Source organism: Larus michahellis, chromosome 14 (assembly GCF_964199755.1).
Source record: "Larus michahellis chromosome 14, bLarMic1.1, whole genome shotgun sequence".
Lineage (NCBI taxonomy): Eukaryota > Metazoa > Chordata > Aves > Charadriiformes > Laridae > Larus > Larus michahellis.
Window position 1 is genome coordinate 14,845,140 of NC_133909.1, and position 14,466 is coordinate 14,859,605.

Sequence of the window (14,466 nt, forward strand, 5' to 3'; positions counted from 1 at the left end):
CAGCATCTGGAAAGTACTTTCCTCAGTTTTCCATCACAATTAATTTGTCTCAGTTTTACTGTTCCCAGCTCCTTACAGTTGCCTGAAGGGGTGCAACTCTTACACGTAGTAGTAGTGGCCAAAAACTACTGAGCAAGCAGCAGAGGTATTTAATCCCCTTAAAATGAAGTCTCTGTGAACTGAGAGAGTTTTACTTTACTCCCTTAGTTCTGCTTTACCTGCAGCCTGTTCTATTTCCTTGATCTCTTTTAAAGGGAAAATAATTTGTGAAACCAGTAAATAAGGTTGCTGATGGGGTGGCTTTTGCTCATAAAGACCCTTCTTCCTGATAAGAAGCCGAGTGTTGCCCCTGAGGAGCCCATCTTCAGGCTCAAATCAAGCAAGGTAACAGCAGACAGGAGAGGCACGGAAGGCACTTACCTACTTGATGCAAAGCTCTTGTCTCTCAGGTGTGAGCCCATGAAGTATCAGGTTTATAACCAGGATCTGGTCCAACAGGAAGACCGTCATTCGAGCACTGGTTGATGATGGCACCAAACTGTTCTGTGAATTAAGAAATGCTTAACTTGGAACAGTATTGTCAAAACTGTCCTGACAGAGTGGCTCTTGCATTCTCCAAGGTAAAATCAAATTGGGTTGGTGGGAGCGTGTGTGTGTGTGTGTGTGTGTTGGTGATTAGAGAAGTTATCAGAACAATTCAAATTATTTGCAACTGCTTCATTGCAGGCAGCGAATCTTTACCCCACCCAAAAGCTCAAGGACTACATCCATGACACAGTCAAAGCAACGTACAATTAAGGTTAACAACTTAAATGCATCTAACAATTTTGAATATAGTATTTAATGCACTGAATTAAATATTCAAGTCATGTTAGGTTCCAACTTGGGGTTCACCAAATACAAAACATCATAAAAATCTGCCATGACCATAGTAAAGGCTACATTAGAAGAACTTCGCGAATTTTAGAGACAAAAGCACACTGAACAACTGCAGCCTGAGGTCAAGTTTACAGAATTTAGCTGTCATAGCCTGTATTTCAGTATCCGAATTATTTTTAACATGGAAAAAGGTTTTCAGTGTCTGCTATTCAATAGTCACTATTCAGCCAAGCAGTTCCTTACTCGTTCTGTAGAACCTGCAGTATCCATCCTCTACAGTCCCAGAGAGGCATTATTTTTAACTGATACCAATTTAGTCTTTGCTCCAAATAAACTAAGTACTTCGTAAAATCTGTTTGAAACATTAACCACTTGCATGTAAACAAACTCACAAGTCTTATGTTTATAACTGACACATCACAAGTGGTATGTTTCATTTTCAGTTATATAAATTACAGTTCTAAAGAGTCATACACAACTTACAGATATAGCTCAGGTACTCAGTTCTGCCCCCAAGCATGGAGAATCAAAGGTGTTGTAAGCCAGCTAAAAACCTGGTAATTTATGGAGAAACCTTAAATATAACAAAGAGACTGGAGAGAAACTCAGCTGCCTTTGTAACAATCTGGCAGAGGAAGAGCACGTATCCAAATTTTAAAAGGCATGCAGAAGAGAAGAGTTCATACAAGGTACTGCTTGTGGCCTTTCTGCATGCACACAAAATGACCAGACAACCATCATGGCAGATTTTATATTACTGAACTTTATGTACAAAAGCGGATTTCAAATAAAACATTTAATGTAAAAACAACGGTTCATTTAAACAACTGAACTTGTTTTGCTTTTTGTTTTTGTTTGGGGTTCGGTTTTGTTTTTACATCTACTGTACCATTCAGATTCTTTTTAACCAGCTTACATGATATCTTCAAAAGCTATCAAAGGTACATATAGAAAAGGCATCTTTATAAATAGAAAACAAAGGGCTTTTTTCAGCTTTTATTATAAATTGACATGACATACAAAGTTTACTGGACAGAAGTAATTTCATTACTATTTTTGGGGGGAATCACCAACTTTTTGTGCAAACAATGCTAGCCTTCTTTTAAGCATTAAGAGCATAACTGCTTAAGAAATGACATAAGCAATAATTCTAGAACTACATCTCCCCTAAAATAATCTATTTTTTTACATATGTGCACAGCTTTAGCAAATTAAAGCCAGAGAGAAATGCTTGATGTACTATCCAGAGGCATAATTAGAGTTTGCTAAAACTCAGAGAGCTGGCAAATTCAAGAAGGTTGTAATGAAAGCTGCAGTTTCCCTCTTTCCTATTTTGTACACAAAATCAGTGACTAAGAACTTAATACTGGATGACAAATCACATCCACACCATTAGTTAAATAGTCTCACAGTTAAACACATCTTAAGGACCATCAAAATCAGTATTTACATTTTATAAATTTCTGAAGACACCATTAGAAAGCTTATATACCCCTTAAACAAATAGGGAACTGCATCTCATGGTGATGGAATGAAATAAAAAATTAAAAATACCTGTATTTACAGCAGCATTGTTCCTTTATAAATAAAGAATATGAAAAATGCAATATTTTAAGGATAATAAAAAATTGAGGTGATGTCACTCAACCACAGTGCTTGCTGGAATAAACCCTTCGGTGCTGATACTGTACCAGTAGTGAAACCACTTTCCATTGGAAAAAATCTGTAAACGTATGCATAAAATGTGTTAACAGCAGTGCAAAACTGCTCAAATATAGTTTAGTCAGCATCTTAGTATCTGTATTGAATACAATACATCACAGAATACTTGCATAAGAAGTGCAACACATTTTCTGGTCCAATTTTACAGTGCATTTTTCCCTCAAGAGTGGCATCTCGAAAGCCAAAGCTAAACCTATGGCCTGGACTTGCAGTCTGTGCTCAGGCAGAACAGCAGGCATCAACTTCAGAAGTTAATCGACGCAATGCCTACATACTGATGATCGACTCTCGGCTTTAGCATGGCACGCTAACGATGCGGAACCCCAATAAAAAGGGTTGGCATCGAATAGTTTGTGTAGCTGTGTAAATGTGTAATAAAAATATAAAGGAGCTAATGTTCAAGTTTAAAATGGTACACTGGGTGATCAATACATCAGAATTATCCACGAAAACCCAAACTGCTGGTATCCTCAAAAAGCCAAGGTGGTACTTCACTGTGTCTGTAACGTGAAAAGCCAAGATCTTTCCAAACAGGCACAAGACAAAGGAAGTGCTAAGTTTACTGACTTTGATACTTTTAGTGTAAAAAAATTAATTTGTAATTTATGATCAATTGATAAATGATTTCAAATACAAGGATCAAGGTTAAACTTTAAATAGTGAGACGTTATTTTCACAAAAGCTAACTGGAGAATTTCTAAATAAGAAAAGCAGAAACTGTATCCCAATCCCCTTTCCCCAATGTTTCACAACTTCATGGTAGGAAAAACAGCCAGATACAGATGCAAAAACCTTAATATAAAAACGGTTTTACATATACTTAAATTATGTAAATTCCATAAAGTTCTTAAGACACTAATTACTAAAGTTACAAAAAGATTTTCATATTGCTCTTCATGCTCAAACTCTTAGAATATTGTCATTACATCACCAAAACCAATATACATGTAGTACTTGCATAATTAACTGAATAGAAACCCTGTTAAAACAATATCCTTGTTGAAATCATTTATTTCCATCCAGCAGTGCCTGTTTGGAAACTCTGTATTTTTGTGTGTAATTCTTTATAGAGCTCATGCACCCTAGAATGTCACTTCAATGCTTGTCCGTTGAATGGCGTTTGACTTTTGACTTCAGAGCTTTTGTTTCTTGCTCTGTTTTGTGACACCTGAGATGCTATCCATTTCTGAAATTCTCGTATTATTTTCACTATATCCATTTGTTGTCCCGCTTTGTTCCTCAGAAGATTCCTCATCCGTTGGGGAGGCCGATTCTCCTTTTTCTAACTTCTGCTGCATCTCTCGGAGCCTGGCAACAGCTTTGTCTATTGACATTATGCTGATGAGGTTAAAGTCATGCATGCTGACCAGATGTAGCATAAAGTTTCGACACAAGTTCTTCTTAATTATTTTTTGTCCGTAATTTTCAACAAACAGCATACAGGCATGATTCATTTGATTGTCAGCAATAAACCTGTCAAATTAGAAAGCCATCATTATGCAAGTAGAACATTTTCAAAAACAAAAAGATACCCCTACAACATGGTTTATCAACCTAAATAACTGCGTAGACCACCTATTACAGAATGTCAACATCAGCAATGCTTTTTATTTTCAAAGCCTTAGGCTACTAAGCACAAAAACATTTTTTAAAAACTTAAACAGTCAAAAGCTTGTTACCAAATTATCCTTTAACTGAGCTAACTGAATTTGACGTGCTTAGTGAATTGCAATGACAACCAAATCTATACCATAATTGATTTGTATCAAACCTAAGTTTATAGTAACATACCCGTGCTTCATAACATGAAGATTCCACAATTTCATCACTTCTTTCTCTCCTTCGTTAACATCAGAAAATTCTTCAATTTGCTGGAGAGATAAAGGATTGGGAGAAAGGACAGGAGAAGAAACATCAGAACTGCACGTCTGCTGACAAGTAGTGACAGCACATCCGAAGTTCAACCTATGCCACCCACACATCACAGAAATAACTACTGCTGAAGATTCAGGCACTGCAGTCAACAAGGTCAGAAAAAAGTTGTATCATGTGGAGACTTGCGATGATAAATTACTTCCACATTATATACACACACACCACTGTGTACTCCTGTAACACCAGCATCTCCTCTTTGAAAGAGAAAACCAGCCACAAACAATGGAAACTTGTTAGGACGCACGTGGACTGAGCTAGCTTTGCAACTAAAGACATACTTGAAAATACAAACATTGATTCCGCGAATTTCTGTCAGTAGCATCTCACCATCACAAAATTTTCTACTTCCTCTAAAAGTAAATGCATCATTTTCACAATATATGTCCTGTTTGTTCCCTACAACAACTGCAGACTGCCTTTTAAAAACCACAACCCATTTAAAATAATTTTGTATACATGGAATAATTACAGTAATGGTTTTCTCCCGTAGCCATTCAGGGTCCTTTTCATCCTCACTGTCTACTTCCATTTCTTGTGGACGGAGAGGTAAACACGTGTCACTGTGGAAATACAGCCGATTGTGCCCGCTGCTGTATGTTCGCTGCTGTTCTACTTCTCCATCTTCAGATTCAAGAAATTCTGACATGCTGGCTTTCGTACGTTTTGGCCTAGCAGAAGGGAGAAAAAAAAAGTTACTGTTTTCAACCATCAAAATATGCAAATACTATAATTAATACAAGTTATTCTTTTAAGCTCTAGCGTGCAAAAAGCGGGGGGGGGGGGGGGGGGGGGGGGCGGGGGGGGGCGGGGTCAGGGAGGAGGAAATAGTCAGCAGTGAAATAAACCAAATAAACCCCATCAAAACCCCAACACTCTGCTCCAACCCACGCTCCACCTTTTGGGGAAAAAAAGTTTTAGGATAAGGCATTTAGAAGTTACATCATTACGAACAGATGCTTCAACTGAAAAGATGTAGAAAAATCACAGATGAAGTTATCACCCTCCAATAACACTTTGTTTAGTCATAAACCAGTGTACTTTAATGACAGTGAAATTTAACACTGTTTATGTGCACCTACAGATTTACAAACCCCTAGGTTTCACAAATCCAGTCTCTATGCTGTATTACGCAAATACAGATAGACCTTGATTTCCATCTCCCTACCTGCAAACGAGGATGTGTGTGATAGGAGTTCTTTTGACCGGCCCATTGCGACTGAAGGCAAATCCAGGTTGGCGATGGATGTCCTGGGGATTTCCTGCATAGGAGCCATCGTAGCACTCATTGATAGACACGTCTATCCTAGCACCTTTTGGATGATACTGAAACAGGTAATAGCAAACATAGTTAGCAAACAGTAATGACAATACAGCAGGAGGTCTAAACAAGTAACCTTTTCAATCCTGAATACCTTAAATATCACCCTATCAATAACCTGACCTAGCTCTAGTTTACTTCTACAACACCCAAATAATTTTTAACCTCTAGAAACAGATTATACTAAAGCTTCCTTGCTCTGTAACATTTTACTGTTTTACATAAAACCACTCAGAATAGAACTAATTATAAAATTAAGGAAAATATCAGCAAAAAATTATTAACAAAAACCCTTAGAAATTAGAACATTTCTAAGTTTCCTAAATCTTCAAGAGACTTCTACAAAGTGTAGATTATTGCTTTCTACATCACATAAAAATAATATATTAATACAAAAGCAGCAGCAATAGTCAGAATTCATCCTCCAGCAATTAGCATTATTTAAAATGTGTCTTACAAAAAAAAAACCTAAATGAGACCCACACATTTTTTTCCTCATGTAACACACAAACATTCACAGAACACTCACAGTAAGCTGCACGTAACCTGTAGATACAGTCCTACAACTAGCAATGGAGTCACTGCATGTGTAATATCTGTCACAGACTGGACTGTGTTTCATAGTGCTAAAATACAAAAAGATTACTTACAACATAATTAAAGATAAATCTGCTGTGGCACAGTTTAAGATGTTTGAGTAAACTATACAGTTTCCGACAGTTGAGTGTGCACCATGGGCAATGCAAGTCATCTCGGGCTTCGGTTTGCTGTCTCGTGTTGTTGTTATACAGGAACTGATGCAAACAAAGCAACTGGTAGCGTTAGCATCAAATGCATTTCATTCATTAATGTCCCAAACCAAAACTGACCATCATTTCAGGAAACCTCTACAGTAACATTAAGTTCTTGGGAACACTACAGCAGCTCAGCCTTCTGAAACACTGGTATTTCAAGAACTTTTTCCCCATCAGGAGACCACCTGTCCCCCTCCAGATGTCTAACGAGAGATGTCCTTTGTATTTTGGAACATCAGACATGCCCCCAGGAAGATCAGTTTTCTAAAATACTTCCTGTAAAAAGAAATATGTGGAATGGCTCCAATATGTGAATCTGAGACCCTTTAAGGCATCCTCTAAAAAGGCAAATGGAAATTTCCACCCAACTCAAAAGTGAACATTTTAATTCAATACAATATTTACAGTCTCTTTTTCCCCCTCTAACACTTATTTTTTAATACCTGGTAAAATATTCGCAGCTTTTGTCGAGGTTCATTTAAAACATCCCTCTCTTTTCTTGTTTGAAGGTCTGTCGGCAAGGATTCTTTCACAGCTGAAAAAAAAAAAAAACCACGTATAGATATACATTTCTTTGGTGAAGAGGAAAAAAAGACATTGTTTCTTAGGCAAGTATGGAAGTACTGAGAAGGGCACACTGCTGCTGAAGGAAACAGGCTGCTCTAGTGTACTTTGCCATAAGTAGCTCCCATCAGCAACAAGGAAGTTTCGACGCTCAGCCTCCTTCACAAATCTGCAGGCAAATCCACCATTTTTAAATACCAGACGTATCTCCAGTTTTCGAGAACCACTCAGAGAACTTAAAAACAGTCAGGTAAAAAGCAACATTTTTCTTACTCCATTTAAGAAAACAGAGAATTCTTTAGATATAGCTAAAAGCAGGTGTGTCTGGAAATAAAAAAGAAACATTGCTTTCAGCTGGCTGCATTGCAAACACATTGCTTACATTCAATTTCAGAAGTTTCCCAAGTCACACACCAGACAACAGTGTGAAATGCAAGTAACACACAAAATATTTAACTGAAACTTTCACCCTTATCCCTCAAACACTCACTGTTTGTGTGTGTGATGGCACTGCTCAGTTGCCTCTGAGTCTCTTCCATATATTTTAATCTCAGTCAGATTATTTGATTCCATATGATTAACAGGAAACCCCACATACCGAAGCAGGTTTTAAATCTACCCTCAGGACAATCCAAATAATGACACCTACTTGCTTTTGAATCGTGAAAAAGATGGCAAAACAATCTTTTTCTTTTACTATCAGAACCTCTAACTGGTAGGAGTTTCCTACTGTTTTCACTCTCCTCCTTTCTTGGTATCTGGAGATCAAAAAAAGCATAACCATCACAAAGACCCTATGATGCTGCACATTGCGCTATGATATATTGCTGTATTAAGAGTCTGCTGTACTGTTTTGGAAGGTGGCTCTTGCTGTAACTTTACCAGTTTACTGTAACACTTAGCTTGTCTGATGCAAGAAAAGGGGGTTCTATCAGTACATCAGCAATGCAGCCCTGCCACCTCCCTACACCTCTATATTTATTATGTAGTAAACTAGTACACACCTCCTAGAGTTAGTCAACATACCGTCATTTCTTTTGCAAGTCTGAGCACAAAACCTGCCTAACAAATTACAATATAGGTCTCCAAGAAACTCTAAAGTGCAAGGAAGCCTGGTATGAGGAAGTAAAGAGAAAGCAGAACAACTTTTACAGCGTAAGTTCAAGTACTTCTCCGCTTCTGTTGCCTTCCTTCTATTGGAAATTACTTCATGTTTGTGTACATTAAGTGTCAGCCATTCATCCCGATTTAAGAAACCAAAGTGACTACAAATCCCCAGCTCAGGTGAAATATTCACTTGAGAGAACAGGAATTGGTTTTATTTAAATATTACTGTACTCTTTCCAAAGACAAAGATGTCTGTAGCTTGGATGAGGATGTTAGGGATCATTTTAAACAGTGGCTTCTGCACAGGTAGGGGTGAAATTCTATTTGCTCTAACTTTTTTTTTTTTTTTTTAAAAAGACATTTTGTAAAGGTGTAAAACTACTGAAAAGAATTGCTGCTCTTAGTCTCACCAGAGATGAGCTATTGTTGACCCATCAAGTTTCTCAACATCTACAACGGCACAAAACACACAACGGCACAAAACACACAACGGCACAAAACACACAACGGCACAAAACACACAACGGCACAAAACACACAACGGCACAAAACACACAACGGCACAAAACACACAACGGCACAAAACACACAACGGCACAAAACACACAACGGCACAAAACACACAACGGCACAAAACACACAACGGCACAAAACACACAACGGCACAAAACACACAACGGCACAAAACACGAATTTGGAAAAGCAGCATTTTTTTCCATAATAATTATTCCCTTGCTATCACTACTGCAGCTCCAAAACATACTTCTATATCCAACACAAAACCAAATTTTGCAGAAATTCTCCAATGCGCTACCACAGACGAACCCCAAAACTCCAAGCACAGCAACTCTTTACAAACCGTGCCTGGCTACACTCCCCAGAGCTTAAGTCTGGAGACAGAACCACTACACGCCAATTACTTCTATAACAGGGACCTAGAAACTTCCTTAATCCCAGAGTCCCAATCCAGTTACAAGCTTGGAAACACTGATCACTCTGAAGTGAACTGGGTGCCGGGTGCGAGTCTAGGTACGTTCACAGGTGTCTGAACAACAGAAGCAGCCTGTTGCCTTCCGAAAAACTGAAGTTTTCCAGCTGTCCTTGAGCCTTACCTGCCAACACAGTATCCCAAGCCAACGTTACTAACAACTCTGAGGGACACAAAAGAAATACAGTCCCCAGGCCAGCCCCCACTGCCACTTAGGGATCAAAGGGGAGTTTCAGATTAAATATGAACCTGAGACAGGAAACTGGTATTAAAAAAAGGGGTTGAGGGGGAGGATAATGGTCATTCAAAGGTGTCTTTTCTATCTAGCATCAAACAAGTATTTTAGTAGTAGCTTTTTTGAGCTAAGCTCTCAGACAGCAAGGAAGAAACAGGGTTTTATAAACATATGAACAAAATTACAGTTAAGCGACTGAACTAAATTACTCACAAATTTGTATTAAAAATATAAAAACTACATTAAGCTTAATTTCCTGAGATAATTATAATGAAATATCCTGCTACCTGCCGTACAGCTACGTCACTTTGTGAAGTGTTCAGTTAACCGGAGTGCAGCATACAATCAGTTACACCCACCCTAGCAGCTATCCCAGTGTTTTGCAAGAAAATCTAAACGACTCTTGAAGGAGAGAAAAAAATCGTGGGGTTATTTTTTATATCTAAAAGCCTAATTTAATATTACAATCTTTTGCAAAACATCTCCCAGCAAGTATGTGTCTGTCAATGTTTTTACATCACGTATGAATTAAAAAAAGTGTGTTATCACACACTCCTTGAAAATTATTAAGGGTCAAACTTTGTAAGTTCATTGAAATTGTCAAAGAAAAACCCAGTACTGATACTAATTAGCTAACCTTATGCAAAGGGAAATAATATTACCCAAAGACTTTCCATAAAGAAACTCATCTGGAACACATACCTGTTTTTTAACATATACCTACAGAAATATCAAAGGACATTTTACAAAGTTTTTCTAAAATATTGCTTAAAATCGCCTATGTAAACTTAAATACAATTTTATATTCAGTAGCTTCACAAAACAAGCAGCAGCAGAATAAGCAGTTTCTAGACATTTCAATAGCTCTTTAACTAATGTGTTTAAATATATAATGGGGGATATATAAGGTAACAAAACCTATAATTTTAGGTTTGCATTGAGTATTAGCAGACTGCATTAATATTTTTGACATTATGTCATCTCCCAAGTAGCAGATCAGATTATAATAGTAATTACATTAAATTTTCAATGACACTGTAGCCTCCGCAGAAGTATCACTACTATATTAAGTACAAACCAAGCAAAGTAGTAAAATGAAAATAGTTGTACAGTATTTAAAAATGTTTCCATAAAGCAAGGTTAAGCAATATTAAGTAGTCTATCCACTACTGCTTTTAATGGGCTATATATTTAAAAGTGATGATAAAACAGTTCAAAGGCTGATTACGAAGTCTGACAATATGTAAACTCTTCTGGAAAGAATGTATAGGAACTAACTTGTAGAAGAAAACCAAACCAGTTACATTTCAGATCACCGAAAAATTCTGACCTTAAAAAGCATTTAGTTTGAAATTACAATGCTTTAAACATTAATTAATGACTGGGGAGAAACTAGTTCAATGATACATACAGATTAATTTACATATAACTAATACAGAATTACCTCACGCTGTAGTAATAGTTTGCAGACTTGCTATGTGTTCTCTTACCTACACAGAATTCTTTTTAGACAGTATTAACTGTAAGCCTGCGTTCTATCCAGACACCCTCAGACTGCCCAAAATGAATAAAAGCAGAGAAAAACCTTTAGTCCCAAACCAAAATCTTTGTTAACTTGTGTGAATATGAAGAAAATGCAGCTAAGTAATAAAAATATTTATTTATTGTGCTTCCATCATGGGATCATGCCTAGACATCGAACTATTTATCAAGGAAATTAGTGTCCATTCATAAGCGTTCTGAAAGAACCCGTGTTACCTTTACACCAATGTGCAATGTAACATACAATATTTTAGACAGTTTGTAACATTTCATAGCAGCAGCTATGTTTTCTAAGAGCTCTGATATAATTTGATAGACAAATTTTATAACTATTTTCACTACAAAGCATAAAAAAGGAACTATAAATCTAAATACCAACAGAACAGTAATTAAAACGAGTAGAGCAAATCAGACAATCCTAAAAGTCCTATTCACAGATTTCCCCCCCAATTTATTTCGCATCAGGACATATGAGCATGGTCTATAAATCACTTCAGTGTTGTCATGACCTCAAAGACCCCATTATTTTTAGTTTTTAAAATTACCTTAAAAACTGTACAAGATGTGGGATACAACAAAGCCCATTCATTTTTGCTTTTTCATGTTTAAGATTACCTGAAGCAGTTGCACCAGCGAGTCAGGAACCCTGAGGTACATATGTGCTAAGCAGATGATTATTCAGCAGCGAAGCCAAAGTTTGCTTACCTATAGTCTGAGTAGGTTTAACAGAATTGGGCTTGTTTTCTTGAGGGAGGCTTTCAGAATTCCGTGTTGCAAGAGGCTTAGCTATAGGAGCTGTGGACTTATCATTTGTGTCTCCTGTCCAACGAAGAGTAAACTGAAGTGTAGGTCCCTGAGAAAATGTTTCAAATGGAGGCAATCTCTGGGGGAAATAAAAAAATATAACAGCAGAATTAGTGTTTTCCCATATAGAAAAACAATTATGAGAAAATATTCCCAGAATAGGGATAGATGTAATTTTTTTAATCACCCAAAGTCCTTGTATTTTCAACATAAGCATATGCATTTAAATATACTAAAAAAAAAAAGCTGGAAGAGATTACTATGCAGTTTCTGGCACCTTACTGAGCAACCACTTCACGCACACACTGTGGCACACAAATTGATCTTTGTGAAACATTAAACAGTAAACAGCATGGTCCCTGACTAGAAAGAGAACAGCACTTACCCAGGAGCCTGCTGCCACTGTACTTCTTTTTCTATTCATATCTACTCCTAATTCTGCAGTCCAGTATTATATATTAATACACAAGCTTTAAAACCCATCACATTGTCTGCTGTAGAAAGGCTATTGTAATATTCTCCTGTGGATACGTTCTCATATTCCACTCAAGTTAATAGTAATAAAGTAATAGAAGAGACCTGAGTCAAGTCCAAACTCTTACAATCAAGTATCATACCCTAAATTTATCATAACATTACAGAATTCCATCTTAAAAGCTCTTTATTAAATTTAAGCATTGTTGTTTTACAGAAATGCTACTGCAAAATGGAAAACCAATGACAATGTGCTTATCAGATCTGGACAATAAACATCCTGGCCGTGCCTATTTTTTCTTCTCTTTGGGGTAGCACCTCCAGCGTGGAAAACCTCTCTCATATTCTCCCAACAACAGAAATCAACCATATCTCTGTCTCAGTTTAACAAAGTTACAGCAATTTTTTATCTATCTATCTATCTATCTATCTATCTATCTATCTATCTTTTTAAGTACATTTACACATGGAGGATGTCCTATAATCTTCCTAAAAGAAGTTTCTAGCTTTTTCAATTTTAATTTCTTGAACACAGGTTAACAGAATCAGAAGCAGTGTTCCAGGTAGAGGCTGAACAGGGTAACAGAGCTTATAACTGTATTTTTACTATATACTTTGGATCATCTCAGCTTTTTTCATAATTATATAATCATGTTGATACACAACTACTTTGCAACCATCTAGAATTTTCATATTGTTCTCCTTAGTCACTTAGGACTGATACTGATGGAGGAGCCCCTGACTCTGTAAGTGCATTCACTGTATCACCCAGTGTTGATTCGCCTCAGCCAACAGTTTCTCTCTGCACAACACTTTCTCCTACCCTGACGCACCCTCTTCCTTTCATCACTAAATTCACCAGCATTCTCTTAAGGTATGTAAGATCACACCTACGAAAGCTTGGGGTTCCTCTTCCTTTCCCCAAAACATTCTACTTCTGCAGTTTGTTCCTTCTGATTTGTCCAACTTGAATTTATTACAATAAAAAACATTTAATTTGCCTGATTTTCTAAGACAGAAATTTAGAAGTCATGGAAAGAGACAGCGGCCGTACCTACAGTAGATAGCATCTGCCTGTATTAACGATTTAGTGCAGCCAAAGCTTTCCTAAACCAACAGCTAAATTAATGTCCATACATCCTGAAAGAGAAGTACCATTTCCTGTTCAATTTAATCAATTTTCAGAGGAACAGCCAACTGACTGCACTTCGAAATGTGTTCCACCTTTATGCAGAGCATTTTAAGTGAAGACAGGTCTTTCAGCCACTAAAACAATCCATACCTTCCCATCAAGTATTGTTTCCCATGTTGCTCTTTTCTTGCTAATGGGACACTCTTCCATTTCCTGCATGGCCACTTCGTATTCTCCATCCAGAAGTTGCAAGCGCCTGTCAAGACAAAGTACGTATTATGAGTAAAGCAGCTCATTTTTATTGTTTGCCTATTAAAATGTAGAATATATTTCACAGTAACTAAGTTTCCATGAAACTAAAGGCAGATTTTCAGGCAGATTTATTTGGCAACCAAGTGTGAAACTCAAGCAAACATCATCCATAACGAAAATGCTGCCTAATGCCAAACATTAATGTAAAAGCCTCCATCCAAGTAATTCCAAGAGATGGAGGAAAGCTACTGTTAATACAAAATGAATACCATGATAGAAATCTTCCTGTGAAGAAAAAAACCCCCGAACTGAATGACATCACCTCCAAGTCATCTCTTATTTATTCCTTCTTTATTAGTAATTATTCTGTTCTGGAAAACCAACATGACCTTTAATAAGGCCTTCAAAACTAAAGAATCCTGTCTTCATATGACAGCCATGTCAGATGTAACCTTAAGAGGACTGCAACATAGTAAATTTAAAGTATGACATTCTCAAAAAGCAAACAAAAATGCTTTACATAGACTAGAATGGGTAATTTGGACACGTTAACCAACATGCCACATTTTCACTTTCCTCCTTATCTCACCCTGTTTCCTCCTATATAGCAGTCTGTTCAGGGAGGCTTGAGAAATTCTGATTTCTACTGAAATAGTTTTATTTTGTTGCCACTTGCTGAACAGCACAGGAGAAGCAAAAAAGAAAAAGCCTTGAACCAAA

General features: G+C 37.1%; 1 protein-coding gene across 1 annotated transcript in view; it reads right to left on the reverse strand.

The window, feature by feature from the left end:
* Positions 1–814: 814 nt before the first annotated feature.
* The window catches only part of SUZ12 (SUZ12 polycomb repressive complex 2 subunit), a 35,440-nt gene continuing 21,788 nt past the window's right edge, over positions 815–14,466 (reverse strand). Inside the window, 8 exon segments of the mRNA XM_074607169.1 lie at positions 815–4,074; positions 4,393–4,472; positions 5,006–5,204; positions 5,702–5,859; positions 6,505–6,648; positions 7,092–7,183; positions 11,790–11,967; positions 13,645–13,750. Coding sequence (XP_074463270.1) covers positions 3,735–4,074; positions 4,393–4,472; positions 5,006–5,204; positions 5,702–5,859; positions 6,505–6,648; positions 7,092–7,183; positions 11,790–11,967; positions 13,645–13,750 — 1,297 coding nt within the window. The 3' untranslated portion in view covers positions 815–3,734.